At 32.1% G+C, this 15,286-nt stretch overlaps 1 protein-coding gene across 1 annotated transcript; it reads right to left on the bottom strand.

The window, feature by feature from the left end:
- Positions 1 to 933: 933 nt before the first annotated feature.
- LOC107481072 (uncharacterized) lies at positions 934 to 6,837 on the bottom strand. Its single transcript, XM_016101285.3, has 5 exons — positions 6,392 to 6,837; positions 4,561 to 4,790; positions 4,155 to 4,263; positions 3,444 to 4,055; positions 934 to 3,017 (listed from the first exon to the last, which is right to left on the bottom strand). The coding sequence occupies exons 2-5, from the start codon at positions 4,786 to 4,788 to the stop codon at positions 934 to 936; spliced, it is 3,033 nt and encodes a 1,010-aa protein (XP_015956771.1). The 5' UTR covers positions 4,789 to 4,790; positions 6,392 to 6,837.
- Between the last annotated feature and the right edge of the window lie 8,449 nt (positions 6,838 to 15,286).

Here is a 15,286-nt window from a genome sequence, read left to right as displayed (position 1 = left end):
AAAATTTAAATTATTATTAATTAATAACAATTAATTAATATAGAGTATAATTTAAAAATATTTATTAGTTTATTGTTAGTTAAACTCCCCGTTAATTATTTAGCAGAATTTTTTTTAGTAACCATTTCTTATTAATTAAAGGTTATTCATTCGTTATTGAGTAAACTTTTTTTCAATATATTTTATATAAACATTCGAGTAAAACCTTTTCAAAAATAGAATTATAGAAAAGGATATAGCCGGAGTGATCTAAAGAAATTAATTAAAAAATAAAACTCATTTTTAATTATTCCAATATATGAAAAAATACATTTTAATTTATATTTTCTATTAAAACTTTCTAGTTTCTACTTGTAAGTTGCAATAGCAACACGCCAACACCCTAGTACTTTTATTCCACTAACAACTTCAAAGTTATGATTCTAGGGGATTGCGAATTAATATAGCTAACACTATGATAATTGAATCCTTAAAACACAATTATAGAAGACTGAGTTTCAGAACAATGATGTCATCTACTATTATCCATTTCATAAGCTAAGGAGCCAAAAAGTCCTTTTTGGTGGAGGCTATATAATTCAAGCATGCATCCTTGTATGCATTGCAACTAAAAATCACTAATTAAGAATCCAAGTGAGAACAGAGAAGCTACTCACTGGTATACATCTCAATATAGAGTCAGACATAAAAAAAAAATAAAAAAAAAATCATGCAACATTATTTAAGAATAGTACAAGTTGGTATCTATCACAGCATGACTAACAAGTCACACTCAAACATATAATACCCAAATACGGGTTGATGAAATGTACAAAGAGAAATACCCGTGCTTGAGAACATCATGCGTTCCTTCTATCCATCAATACAGGAAAAGGGCCTGCTTACCCTCTATAATTCTCATCTATATATTTAAAGACTCTTACAGTGATTAGATTAACCGGATCGTTGGAGGATTACCCGCCGGGCAACGCTGTCTTCGCGGCCTTCTAGTTGTCTTGCCCCAACCTGTACCCGCCGCCTTCCCCTGCCACCTCCATTCCTAGAAGAGCTTCTCCTGGTTAACCCTGATTGCCATGAATGACCCGTTGCTCTCATAAGCCCTCCAAATATCTGAAGATCTTCGGTTACTTCATGCCTCGACAAAGTTGTGAGGCCTGGAAGGATGTCCCTTTGGAAGTCCCTCCGCTGCCTTCCTCTCCTTGCCGACCCCTTTCGTGTGCGACTAGGTAATGATGTTGTTCCAGATTCTTCCACTTTAAAGTCTTCTGGAACAAGAGGCGTGGGCATGTAGTCCTCTTCTTTAGTCTCTGCAAGTTTCAATGTCATGGACTCAAAGTAATCGATTTCCCCTGAGGAAGATTCTTCATTATCCTCACCATCATGTTCCCTTGAATTGTCAAGCTTTCTCTCCAGATCATCTACACATGACGACACGAAATCCACAAACCAACTTAGTGGGTCCTCCATTGGACTTCCTGATGGAATACTGATCACATCATCCACCTGACTGCAGCAAAGAGTTGACATGACAACGATAGCCTCTGCTGCACACTTTATAACTTCATCCTGCTGCTGTTCGTCCATGTTTGGTGGGCCTGGTATTAATACTTCAGGAATTTCAATCTGCCTTTCTTCAGGAGTGGCATCCTCCTCTGTGTCAGGAAGAGCAGGGACCTCAAGATCTATTTCTGCCTTTGTATTTACATTGGTGGTTGGAGGTGTCACAAATTCTTCATCCTCACTCATACTCAAGTTAAGATCAATCTGATTTCTAGAGCTGCCTCCTGTTGCAGGAGATCCTTTCTTACTAACAAAAGTTTCAGTGACAGCTTCATCGTCCAACTCAATAACATCATCGTCGCAAGGCAAGTTAATATCAAGTAGCCAGTTTTTCCCATTATTTTTCAGTAATTGCAGTCCAGATGGCTTAGGAACTGATAAGGAGGGAGAAGTCAGTGAATTTGGCTCCTTAGGAGAAACTTGAGGCGTATCAAATATGGGAACACCAAGAATTTTCTTAACAGTAGAGCCCTCACATATTTCTGTCCCCTTTCGCTCAATATCATTAGTACGCAAACCTGATGCTATATTGCGCAAAAATTCTCCACCAGATCCCTTACTAATTTCATCTTTGTTAGATAAAGAAGCAATATAGGAAAAACTTGATTCTCCAGCAGTTAAGCTTCTATCAGCATTTTGCACCTCATTCTTACATGTTGACATGGCTCTAAGCCAAGGCAACACTGCAAGCTGCTCCTCACGTTTCTGTTCACTGTTCCTGATTCCAAGACCTGACTGGCTAACCAAGCTGTTGGATGAGCTGTTTGAAAGCATTACATTCAAGTTAATATCTTTTCCAGATGTCATGTCATTGCACTTTGAATTTGAACTCTTAAAGTATTTTGCTGAACCATTGTTGAAGTGTTCAGGAATTCTCTTGCAGTCATTACTATGGTTGAGATAGTCATAGCTGATTGAAGAGATGTTCACTGAAAGTTCCTTGGACCCAGATGCAGACCCAGGGTAAAACCCATTCTGAACAGGTACATCATATTGAAAACCTGGATTAAGCTTTGAATTAATATTTGTATGCCACCTATTTCCCAAAATCCCATTGCTTTGTTGTGGCTGGGAACTCCTATTCAAGGCACCGGATTGAGATGGCGCAGTCTGAATAGACACCAACTTCTGGCCTAGGTTACCACTTGCCATTTCCAAAGAAGGTGAATGAGACCAAGACCTGGATAAATCAGAGGAAGGGGTGATTGCAAAGAAACCAGGTCTATGTGATGATCCAACAGGCTCTGGATGTTTATTAGTGGAGTATGCAAAATGTCTTTCACTGGTATCTAAATCACTTTTTACCCTCCAAAACTCAGCCTTGCTTTGATTAATTTGAAAGCCATATGTAGGCTCATGAGTTTTTCTGAGTGCATCTTTCATTGTTTGGGAAGATAAAGGGGAATGCTCTTGTTTGTGGACTTGGGGGATGTATTTTGAATCTCCTTTAGCATGCCCTGTAAGCATTAAAAACAAAATAGTTATGGCACAAGTTATCATACATCATATGAATACCCTTTTTTTTAAATAAGAAATCATAATGATAGTGATACTTGATTTCTACCACATACTCGCAAAGAGAATTTAGTCCAAAATATAGTCAAGAGAGAGAAACTATATGCTTCCTTATAATTTACTAAATCCCTGTCGGAGAAAAAATATAAAATAACTAGCAAAAAGAAATATTTGCAACTTTAAATGAGGATAAAGGTAACAGTGCACTCATCCATCAAGCTATAATAAAAATCTAAATTTTCATTGGGCTTCAAATCTCTTTTATCAGCCTAATTTAATGTCAGTTTCTTATAAATTACTATGATCCGCTGCTAAAAAAAGGGACGGGGAGGAAGGGGGATGGAGAAGGGTTCAATGGAAGATCTAACCTGCCTCCAGTACTGAAGAAATCCATCCTTTTCCATTCTCATTGCTCTCTGAATATCCATTATTTCGAGCCCAGCTGTCAGTTCCATGATGTGAGTTTAGCAATTCTTCCCTGGACAAACAAAAAAACCTTGACTTCTGTTTGGCAGATAGATCAGAACACTCAGGTGCCTCTTGATATTGATTATGGTTTGAAAATGGAACACATGAAGTCTCATTTGTTTCTTCCACTTGAACAGGCTCATTTAAGTCAGCCAAACCACTTCTGCTCCTTAAAAACTGCTCAGATCTTGAAGTGTCTTCTTGGCTACCAGTGTTCCCACCATTGCCAAAAAAAGGTTTTACATCGGCTCCCTTTCCATGTTTGGAATCTCTTTCAGGAAGAAATATTGCCGTACCACTTATCTTCTCATCGTTCAGCTTATCATTTTCCTCAGTATCAATATACTCATCAGCAGGGAGATGAAGGTCAAACATTTTTCTCCTCGCCTTTGAGGGTCTGGACTCCAGCACCTCAACATCTTTTGAACTACTCCCATTTGGGGACGGAAACAGACTAGCTTGCTTATTTGCTCCTTTATTCGAACTTGAAGGGGAACAAGTACCCTCAATGCCTGAAACAGATGTTTTGGCACAATTAGAACTTCCTGTGAGAAATCCAGGAATATTCCATCTTTTACCATCTTCAGATGTTATTCTAGATGCCAATGGACCTGCGGAAAATGATGTCTCAACAGGTATCTGGTTCCTGTGTAATGCTTTCATTTTAACTTCATCCATCAAATCCTTTTGTATTCTGTATAAACGGTGAAGTTCAAAGACCTGGTTGACAAATACGTAATTTAAATATATCAAAGGTTCACCAATTATGGAGTATAAATAAAATTAAGCTGAATGCTACTGCCACTTGAACCATGTCGCCAGAAAACTAGTGCTAATAAGATTAAAAAGATTAAGTCACACTTAGCAACCATCCTAGAGATTGAAAAATGCATGACCATTGGTATTTCTAAATTGACTAATAAGACTTTATCTTTAAACACCCTAAACACTAAACACCCTGAACCTTTCCAAAACATAGTATTTGAATTACAGGCCAAGGGGAAAATGGAGCCACACCTGATTCTTAAATACGGCCTCATGCTCAAGCATTGTCTGCTTCACAGCATCCTTTTCATAAGCTGAACATGCATCTGTAGTAGCACTTGGCATATAATCATGATAGTACTGCCCATTTACCAGTGCTTTATTATCCCCATAAAATAGCGGCCAGCCACAACTGCTGGATTCCTCATTAAGATCTCTCATTGAGTAGTATCCTGGGAGATTCTGAACTTTGGTTCCCATCCCTGATAATTGAGCACAGTTAAATTTAAAATTATTCTCACACATTACCTGACACATCTTACAGTTCCCATCCATATCCCTTGCATCTCATACATTACAGGAAGATGTAAATATGCAAGTATGAATGTATGACTCTGATCTATGTATTTTAAATTAACAGTTCAATAAAATCCTTCTGGCGCATGAAAATAAAGATCCCACACCCAAGTTATGTGAACAACTACTCCTTTGAACTCTGTATATCACCTTGTATTTAAGAAGAGAAACAGCATGCATTTAAAAAAGGATTTATAACAAGCAAGGAATTTCCTAAGACAAGTTTTTGCTATCAGCCCAAGCATTTAATTACAATGACTAAAGTGAAAAGATTAAATTGACCACACAAAAAAAAAGTAAAATTATTTACCTAAAGGGAGGATGTAAAACAAAATCAACGTGTTAGAGACATGGACTAGACGAAAGTGAGGTTACTGCACGAAGTACTCAATCAGTAAGAACCTTAAACCAAAAAACATGACATGCAAAAAGCATCTATTGCTGGCTGAAAACGTTGGTTGCAAGAAGGATTAATATTGCTCCTAGCAGTTATCATGTATTTTAATTTTGGAAAGCCAAAAAATGCAACTGACTAAATTCACAAGTCCCATGATTCGAATTATGGGTAAAATATACATGAGAAATCTGGCCATGTCTAACCCTAGCAGAACAAAACAGAAACTACTTCAGATTACCTAGTCACAAGAATGGTTAAGGTGCAGGAAACATTATCTTAAAAGTAGGACTTCAAGTTACACTGTTGGGGGAAAAAAAAGAAAGAAAAAACTATTAACTAAATCCCTTTTCTTTAGGCAAAGTTGACCCTTTCGGTATTTTCAAGCAAGAAAAGGAGATTCAAATCAAGCTAATCATAGCTTAGGCAGTAATAACCACATTAGAAATAATTAACTGAGAAGTTACAAATTCACAATTTCACTGCCTTAACAAAGTGAGGTAGCACCTAAAACAGCTAGAACACAGTTACTGTCAGTGAAGTAGCACAAGCATGAGTGATCCCAATAAAACTTCGGCACTTTCTGCAATAAAAGATTTGTACATGCTTCCAAATGCATGAAACCCCGTTCAGACTCGCCCAATTAATCTTGAAACAGCCATTTTGACCAAAATCCTTTTCAGAATAATGAGAGACTGAATAAATCAAAACAAAATCCTACTTGATTTCGAGCTGAACTATGCGAGTCCTACCTCAATGCAATTAGAGAAACAAAACAATTCCCCGTATTTCTTCAATAGCCAAAGAGATGAAAAATCACCTCAAAGAAAAATATTGAACGAAACAGATCCAATACAACAATAATCTGAAAAACGAATATTGCCCCCTCAGAGAATCTAACACACCGAAATTACACAATTCAACATCCCAGTTATACGAACCAACAAATAAAAATAAAATTAAGAAGAAAGAAAGTAAAATAATTAAGTTGAAAATCCAAATTAATTAAGCCAGCGAAAAAGCAACAGGGGGCCGAGAACTGAATTCCATGTGTAAAAACAAAATCAGAAAAAATTAATTAATGGAAAATCACTGCGATTAATGGAAAATTACCTCAGAGCCACATCCTCATATGACCGGCACTTAAGAATCCGCCATGGATTCTACCATTCAACACTCAAGAATCTAAGAAAAAAAAAATCAATTAAAAATTGAGAGGCCTTTTGACTCGAACTATACCAAAAATACAAAAAAAAAGGGTTAGCTGAAAGCAGCAATTACATTGAAGGAAGTTAGATCGTTCGATTTCGATCTAATAAGTCAGAGTGGGTAACTCTCTCTTTCTCTCTCTGATACGGAGTAGAAGCAGAAGAGAATGAAATGAAGGTTTTGTTTTTTTGGGAGAAAAAAAAAAGGGGGATTTTGAGAGAAGAGAGAAGAGAGAGAGATCCCAGATAAGAAATCTTCACACAAACAAACGACCTTCTAAGAACAACAGTGACATGAAATTTGTCAACATCCGGTCTCTTTTTATTCTCTGCTTTTTCTTCACTTCTCTCACTTCTCACTCTTCTCTCTCTTGTTTCTATAAATTTGAATAAAATAATTCCATTTATTTCTGCCTTTTTGAGGATATCAATACCAAATGCCCATTTCTAGATTCTCTCCACCTTCCTTGCTTTTTGGTGCAAATATTTGCAATTATATTACTCTAATTATTATTATTATTATTGTTAAATAAATGTAACCGAAACTACTACTAATAAATACTAATGCTTTCGTAACTTCTATTTTTAATAGTCCTTAATTAGAAATATTTTTCTATAAAGGAAAAATCAATAAAATTTGAATTTTTTTTTGAATTAAATTTTTTCAATAATATTATCTGAATGGATCAAGACTTTCTAAAGTAAAAAAATTGGTAAAATAATAAATTAGACTCTTAAATTAAGATAATAAAATACACTATTTTATAAAAATTGTAAAATTAATGGTGATTAACCATCTATTCTACTATTTGAAATAATTTTTAAATATTTTTAAAAATACTTTTATTTTTTTAAAAATTACAAACACAAATATACGACTTTTTTTATTTATTAAACACGTAATATAATCATTGTGATACTAAAAAACACAAGTATGTGTCTAAAAGTTTTTACTAAATCACACCTTAATATTGATGAAAAAAATTAGTTATACTGTTATAAGTTATAGAATAATACTATATATTTAAATTTTTTGTATAAATTGTCTAATTAAATTAAATAATAAAATTTAGAATAATACTAATTATAATTAATTTTTATTATATTAAATTAATTTAATTAGACTTGATTAATAAAAAAATTTAAATATATAACATTAATCTAAATTATATTAATCAAAAATTGATTTTATTTTTTTATGTTATCTCTAATAAATTATATTATCCAAAAACGTCATTTTTATTAGTAAATATTAGTTGGCTTAGTCCACTCATCACATTAAATTCGGGGTACACTTTCCAATTTAGAAAAGCATTTATAAGAGTCTTAATGTCTTATACAATTTCCTACTATTAACACAAAGTTATCATATCATACAGGAAGAAAATCTCATACCTTAGAGATATTTGAATTGTGATATTAATGATTTAATGAATAAAAAAGTAAAGATTGAGGGAGAAAAAATGATTTATTCTCATTTCTTTAAATTTTATAAAATAAAAATATTAAAAATTGTTTATTATGTAATTATACTTTATATATTTCTTATATACTTCTACTATAATTAATGATAGTCATATATTAAACTAAACTAATTTATATTTTAATTGACATATACTAAAGTGACTAATTACTTATAATTGAACTCACATATACTACTAATAAAGAATGATTTAAATAATATTTAAAATTAAAATTACATTACACTTGTATCCGTGTAAAAAACTACTATGAATTTTTATTTTGTTTTCATTCATTGTATTGTCAAATGTTGAAGTAACTCTATAGTTTATACTCTATTTATCTACTGTTCTTTGTTATTATAAATACAGAGTAGAATAATCATTAATGGCGTCAGCCAGATGAGAATTGTGCTACCAGTCTACCACCCATTGAGTAAATTCAGGAGCAAAATTATCACATTTGAAAAAAAAAAATATTTTTAAACCATTAAAATTTGTGAAAAAAATTAAAACTCTCACTAGTATTACTTTTGTTTTTATGAATTTTACTAACAAATACATCAAATGTACTCTTTAAACGTATATTTTTTTTTGTTAAAAAAAAGACTTTGAATGTAGTGTAGATCTTTGAAAACCAATTGTATATATGTTAATAAAAAGTTTTCAACTAGTGTTATTCAAGTAATGGTTCGAAAAATCCTTAATTAAATTAGATTTATCTTATATGTATTATTTATATACAAATTATAAAGTATATGATGATATATTATCATATTTTTTGGTGTAAATCGTATACTATCATATTAAAAAAATTAACTTAATTATTTATTAAATATAAAAATTTTACAAATTTAATAATATGATTAAAACGTAATATAAAAACTCTTACATAAAACTCATTGAAAATAATACAGTATAAAAAATAAAAATAGAAGTGTTTAGCTTGGGTGATACACTTTTGAAAATTGGAGTATGAGAATGAATTTGTGATAAGTCAATATCTGAATCCTACTCCAACAGTAACAGTCGCAGCAAACTCGACAAGTGTGCAATCTATTCTAAACTAAGTTGTTAAGACTCTATAATGAGTAATTAAGCGGCATAATATCTATGTATTTTATTTTAATTAAGCAAACTGCCACTTTAAGTTTCTATTGGCGATTGCAAGTGGGACCCTTCAAACTGTGGGAAAGATCAAAAAATGAGGTTCCTTTCTTTCTTTAGTTGTGTTGGTTAATTAATAGCTACTTCACTGCAATGTGGTACGGTACAGATATGCCCCTATGGCCCAACCTCTGCATATTATTAGTTCTATTATGATTATATGACCTGACCAAGATTTTATAAAAATAAGTACAAGTTTTTTAATTGATATTTTTTTTCTATTGAAATTTAACAATTATAATTTATAGAGATTTTTACATTGATATTTTTTCTTAAAGCATCTAAACAATTATATATACACGTATATAATTCCCAAAAAAAATTTAAAACTTTAAACGTCAACAAAATTATCCACAAAAAATTAATACGATAAAAATATTTATAAAAAATTGGGGGTAGATGCAAATTAGATCGAATTGAATATGACCAAAATCTCGATTCGATTCGTACTAAAATCATCGGATCTAATATCCACGATTTTTAAGTTTAGATTCGATTCGATCCGCACTTTTTAAGAGTTTATTTTTATTAAAAAATATCAATAAAATCTCTTTTTTCACTCTTCGAAATATTTTTATTCTTAAAATATTATTAAATATACTTTTTTTAAAAATAAAAATAAAATAACATAGTATATATGATAATTATTAGTTGAAATAAAACATAAAAATAATATTTACTTATTCATTTATTTATTTTTGCAGATCCGCGGATATGCGGATACCTACATGAAATCCACAATCCGATCCTAGTAATATGCGGATCAGATCGGATCCGATAACTTTGCGGATTGGATCGATATCCACAATTTTTATTGAATTCAGATAAACGTCGCAGATATGCAGATCGAATCCAATCTATGAACACTCCTATAAAAAATATTAAAGTATGATAGAATTAAATACAATAATTATTTTCTATAAGAAAATTATATTGTATTTAACAAATAATTTCTGTATTTAAAAATCATATGAAAAAATAAAATAAAATTCGATCTTTAGACATTTTTTTAAAAAAAAGCATAGGACCATTTAAACAAATCCAAAATTAATCAATTTGACATAAAATTGCCTAATTTTATGGCTAAAAACGTTTCATTTTTTTAAGAATCCTGCTAGGGAGCCAATGAAATATCTATACAATGCGTACAATGAGCTGTTTATTTGGCCAAATTAAAATTAAAATTGAAAATATACCCACTTTTTACCTTAGTGTAACAAACCCTTTTAGTTTCACTTTAATTCTAACATTCCAATTTTTATTTTAAATTTTATTCAGTTTCACTTTAATTCTAACATTCCAATTTTTATTTTAAATTTTATTCAGTTCCTTCTTTGTGAATGACGGCACACCTCTCACCCTCTTCCTCGCGAGCTCCGATAACCATCCCACCGCAGCACCGTTGGTTGACACTACATCTCCCTCATCACCTTTCAGCCCTCGATACCAAACATAAAAAATAAACATCTATTTTGTCTATGAAAGTAACCATCCAATTTCATATGAAATTGACCATCCAGTTTATTATATTTATAAATAGGAATTTTTTTTTTCAATACAAAATGTTTGTTGAGCTAATTCCCTAGTTGGAGTATTAAGATTTTGTTCAGGAGACTTGATGAAGATTAACATGTGATTGCTCATTCATTTTCTGAACTTAGTTGAATGTATTGGTAGAATATTTTTTAATCATGATATACTTATCAGGCGGCAAAAATAACCATCTATTTTGTCTATGAAAGTAACCATCCGAATCCATATTAAACTGAAAGACAGTATATTTAACATGTGATTACTTAAATAACCATCCACGTATGAATAGAAATAATCATCTGCTAAACTTCTCTTTAATCACATATTCATGATACTAACGGCATATGTTTTATAATTGAAAAAATTTACACTTAGTGGTAAATTTACATTATGAAATATGACATAATTAAGTAGGATTTAGCAATGTAATAGGATGTCTATTTTAACTTAATCACTTATATCTAACTGCAACAACTTCAAGCATACTTGAATTCAGTGAATGATAAACTAAATCCAACTCAACAATATGATCACGTTGCGTCTCATCAATTTTTAGCTCAGTCACTTCCACAACCTGCAATCGAACACAAATAAAAAAAGCCAATCAAAAGAATTAAGTGATATATAGTACTATGATCCCACTAATACACAAGAATTACTATGATCAATAACCTAAAATAGAAAGATCACTTATTATTGGAAACACATTGTAAAATCACAAAAAAAAAGATATACACACGTAAGTCAGAGTGATGATGCATGTGATTATTTATGTTCAAAACCAACATGAATAAACCATTTCATTCAAATCACTCAATAAAACATGGTATGCACTTCTTAAAAATATACCAAACAATTGATAACATTTAAATTTTTAACTAAATTGGTGTTTTGATAAAAAAAAATCACAAACAAGTGCATCACAAAATTCAAGCTCAAACATCATTAAAAATCACATAAAACTGCACAATTGTAAATTATAATACATCATGAGAATAGAATTTAAGTCAAATGCTGGCCATACATAAGAATTAAACAAAAAATTTTATTTAGACATTTCATCGAGCATATGGTGTACATCATGTGTAAACAGAGCATTTAGTTCAATAGAAGTAGCAATCAATCCATAAAATTCAGCCAGCAAACACATTCAATCTAGCAACAGATATTAACTAGTCCTAAGCCCAGGCACGGACCTACACAGCGGTATGGGGGGACACTTGCCTCCACTGTGATTTTATTTTTTTAAACAAAAAAAAAATACATATATAATAAGTTTTCATTTTAGATTTTAAATAATCCCACTATAAATAAATTAAATCCAATTATTTAAAATCTTAAATCTATTTTATCTTTTTATCATTTTGACTATTAGTTAACATAATTAAATTTAGTTTTTTACCATTTTCAAATTCCAGTCGTCACTCATTTATTCACTTAAACCCTTTTCTTAGTTTCATATTTCCAACCTTCTTTTTCTATTCCTTGTCTAGTGGTTATCTTCTCTTCATCAAAAGGTAAATTTTAAATTCTCTATTTTGTTTTGTATAACTCTCTATGACTCTATGTATCTTTTAATTTCATTGTTTCTCTTTTTGATATTTTCAATTGCAAATTTTAATTCAAACAATTATAGTTTAGGTATTAATCTATTTTTTTATTCTTTTCATGAATTTATATATTTTATTTTATTCTTAATTTACATATATTTATTATTTATTTGTTTATCTTTCATTTTATTCTATTATATGTAATTATATTGTATATAAATTTTTAAAGTGAATTGATCAATTTACTAATTTAAAATATATATTTTTATTTTTACAAATAATAATAAAAAAATATTTAAAAAAAACTACTACTAGAATCTGAAGTCACTCCATTAGAAAAAATATTTCTAGTGGTTGAATGGAAGATGAGTGATTGAATGATTGTTTAGTTACATATACAAAAAGAGAGACATCCAATCAAGTTGATAATGAAACAATTATTTAATATTTTCAAAATATAAAAAAAAAAAGAAGAGAAGTACCTTCAAAATTTGAAGAGAAGAAAATTAGCGGCTACTGTAATTTTTAATTTTTTTGTATTCGAATAGTTAATGTGTACTTTTATTTTTTTAAATTTAAATTAATATATCCTTTGATAGTAATGTGTATTATTTTTACCCCTTCAACATAAATTTTCTGGGTCCGTCACTGCCTAAACCTAATCTATATGCAAAAACCAGAATTAAAAGCAATGAAATAAATAAAATAGAAAGAACTGGGGACAATGAAAGGGATGGAACCTGCGTTGATGAAGGAGAGAAAGAAGAACGGGGCAGTGATGGTGTCGCAACAGCACAGAATTTAACCGCTGCTGGATTGCACCGGGGTGTTGCTTGCCAGAGCTGGCAGGCGCGAACAGGGGCGTGGGGCAACAAACACGACAGAAAAAATGGGAAAAAAGAAAAGAAAGAGAAGAGAGAGAGGGTGGGCAACGGTGGTCGCCAATGGTGGTTATGGACGGTTTGACGGGGTTGGTTGGCTGGGGGGGTGATGGTTGGGGTGATATGGGTTGAGAAAACGAAGAAGAAAGATAAGGGTTGGGTAGAGAAGAAGCGAGGACGCGGCAGCGTGACGGCATGTTGCTGCCCTTCGCGTCCCCTCCTGCGCCAATGGTGGTCGGGTTGTTATGAGTAAGGCGGCACGACGTTAAGGGTTTGATAGAAAGGGATTAGGGTGCGAGGGAGAGAAATTGGGTACTAAATAGGGAGAATAGATTTGGACAGTAGGCGGTGATCGTGGACGCGCTACTGCACCGGCAAAATTCTCGGAAAAATTGAGAGAATTGAGATAAAGGCGTATTGAAAGAGGGGGTTCTTGTTTTGATTCTATAACTGACGGTAATTCTAATTTGTTTCAAATTTTAAATTAACTAGAAATAATTTAAAATTAATTAATTGCCCATAATATATTTAACTTTTAATTTAACTTCATTGTATGTATTGTACAATATCTCTATTAGCTTCTCATATTTTTTCATAATATACTTACCAAAAATTATATCAATATTTAATATTTATAGTTTTCATTGGAGCTCTTACACCTATGCGTCTTTTTGTTTTCATCACTCAAAAGTATATACTATTAATAACTGTGGTGATTAATTTCTTTTAGGCGAACAAAGTTCTAGAGAGAAACTCTTTTTTTTTGGGCAAGGATAGGTATTTTTTTTTTCTAAAGTGGATAACTATTATGGATTGAATTTCTAATTGAAAAAGTATAGGAAATCAGCAGATTTGTTAAAATTTGATCAGCATTTAGTCAGTAAAACAAAAATTAGTGATTCTCCACCACCATTAGATAAAATCTCACACCATTAAATACACTATTAATGACTAATTGATTGCTACAACTCACAAAATCTGCTACCCCTAGCACTCTTCTTTCTAACTAAATGTTTAAATAACTTAGTTACTTATTAATTGAAGGAGTAAGTATTTTTTTTGTCCCTAACATTTTGCGTCAGAATCGAAACCGTCTCTAATTCAATTTTTATTTAGAATCATCCTTAATATTTTATTTTGTATTAAAATCATCCTTTTTAATAAAATTTTTTATTTTATTAATAATTACACCTATTCTAATAAATAAAAAATTATAAAATAAAAAAAAAGAGAAAACAACGTAAGGGGGAGGGGAGAAAGGAAAAGGGAAAGGCGGGGGGAGGGGGACGGCGCCGGCGAAGCTTGGAGTCGCCGTCGCCGTCGCCGTCGGGAATCACCATTTACCCCACCACCAAAAGAGAGAAAGAAAGAAGAAAGGAAAAAGGAGAGAGGGGCTGTGACGGGGGAGAAGAGAAGAGGGAAATGAGATGCGTGCAGTGCTGCTAAGGCTTGCCGCCGCCGTCGCGTCGTCATCGGACCTTGGAGAGAGATCGCGCCGCTGAGCCGTCGCTGCCGATTCGCCCACGAGCTGCCGTCGGGAAAGCAGAACAGCGAAAAGAGGGAGATGCGCGAGGAAGGAGAAAGGACGAAGTGCGAGGCAGTGACGGAAGAGGAAAAGGCAGGTGCGGCGCCGGTGGTTCTGCTTCTTCTTCTGCATCTGCTTCTTCTTCTACTTTGGCTTCTTCTTATGCATCTGCTTCCAATTCTGCTTCTGTGTCTGCATTTTCTTCTGCTTCTGTGTTTATTTTTGTTTTGTTTCTGCTTCTGATTATGATTTATTATTTTTCTGATTTTGTTATTGTTTTGTATTGATTTTATTGTTGAATTTGATGTTGTTGTTTCTGAATTTGAATGTATTATTGTTAGTGTTCTTAAATCTGATTATTAGTATTTGGTGGGAGTAAGGGAGGTGGTGGTAGTACAGTAAAAGAGGTGTTGGTAGTAGTAAAGGGTATTTTTGTCCATAAAAAGTAAAAAGAACGATTTTAATACGAAATAAAACGTTAAAGATGATTCTAAATAAAAAATTACGTTGGGGACAATTTGGATTCTGACCTTAAATATTAGGAAGCAAAACAATACTTATCCTTTAATTGAACTAGATCTTGTTAACAATATATAGAAAATGTTGAAAGTTGCCACTTTAATCACTATGTATAATTGTAACAGAAAATTTGGGGTGAGTATTCGAGTACAAATATCAAATTGT

The sequence above is a fragment of the Arachis duranensis genome, chromosome 3, assembly GCF_000817695.3.
Source record: "Arachis duranensis cultivar V14167 chromosome 3, aradu.V14167.gnm2.J7QH, whole genome shotgun sequence".
NCBI lineage: Eukaryota > Viridiplantae > Streptophyta > Magnoliopsida > Fabales > Fabaceae > Arachis > Arachis duranensis.
The sequence above is the reverse complement of the archived record's forward strand: the minus strand, read 5'-3'. Positions and strand labels throughout refer to the sequence as shown.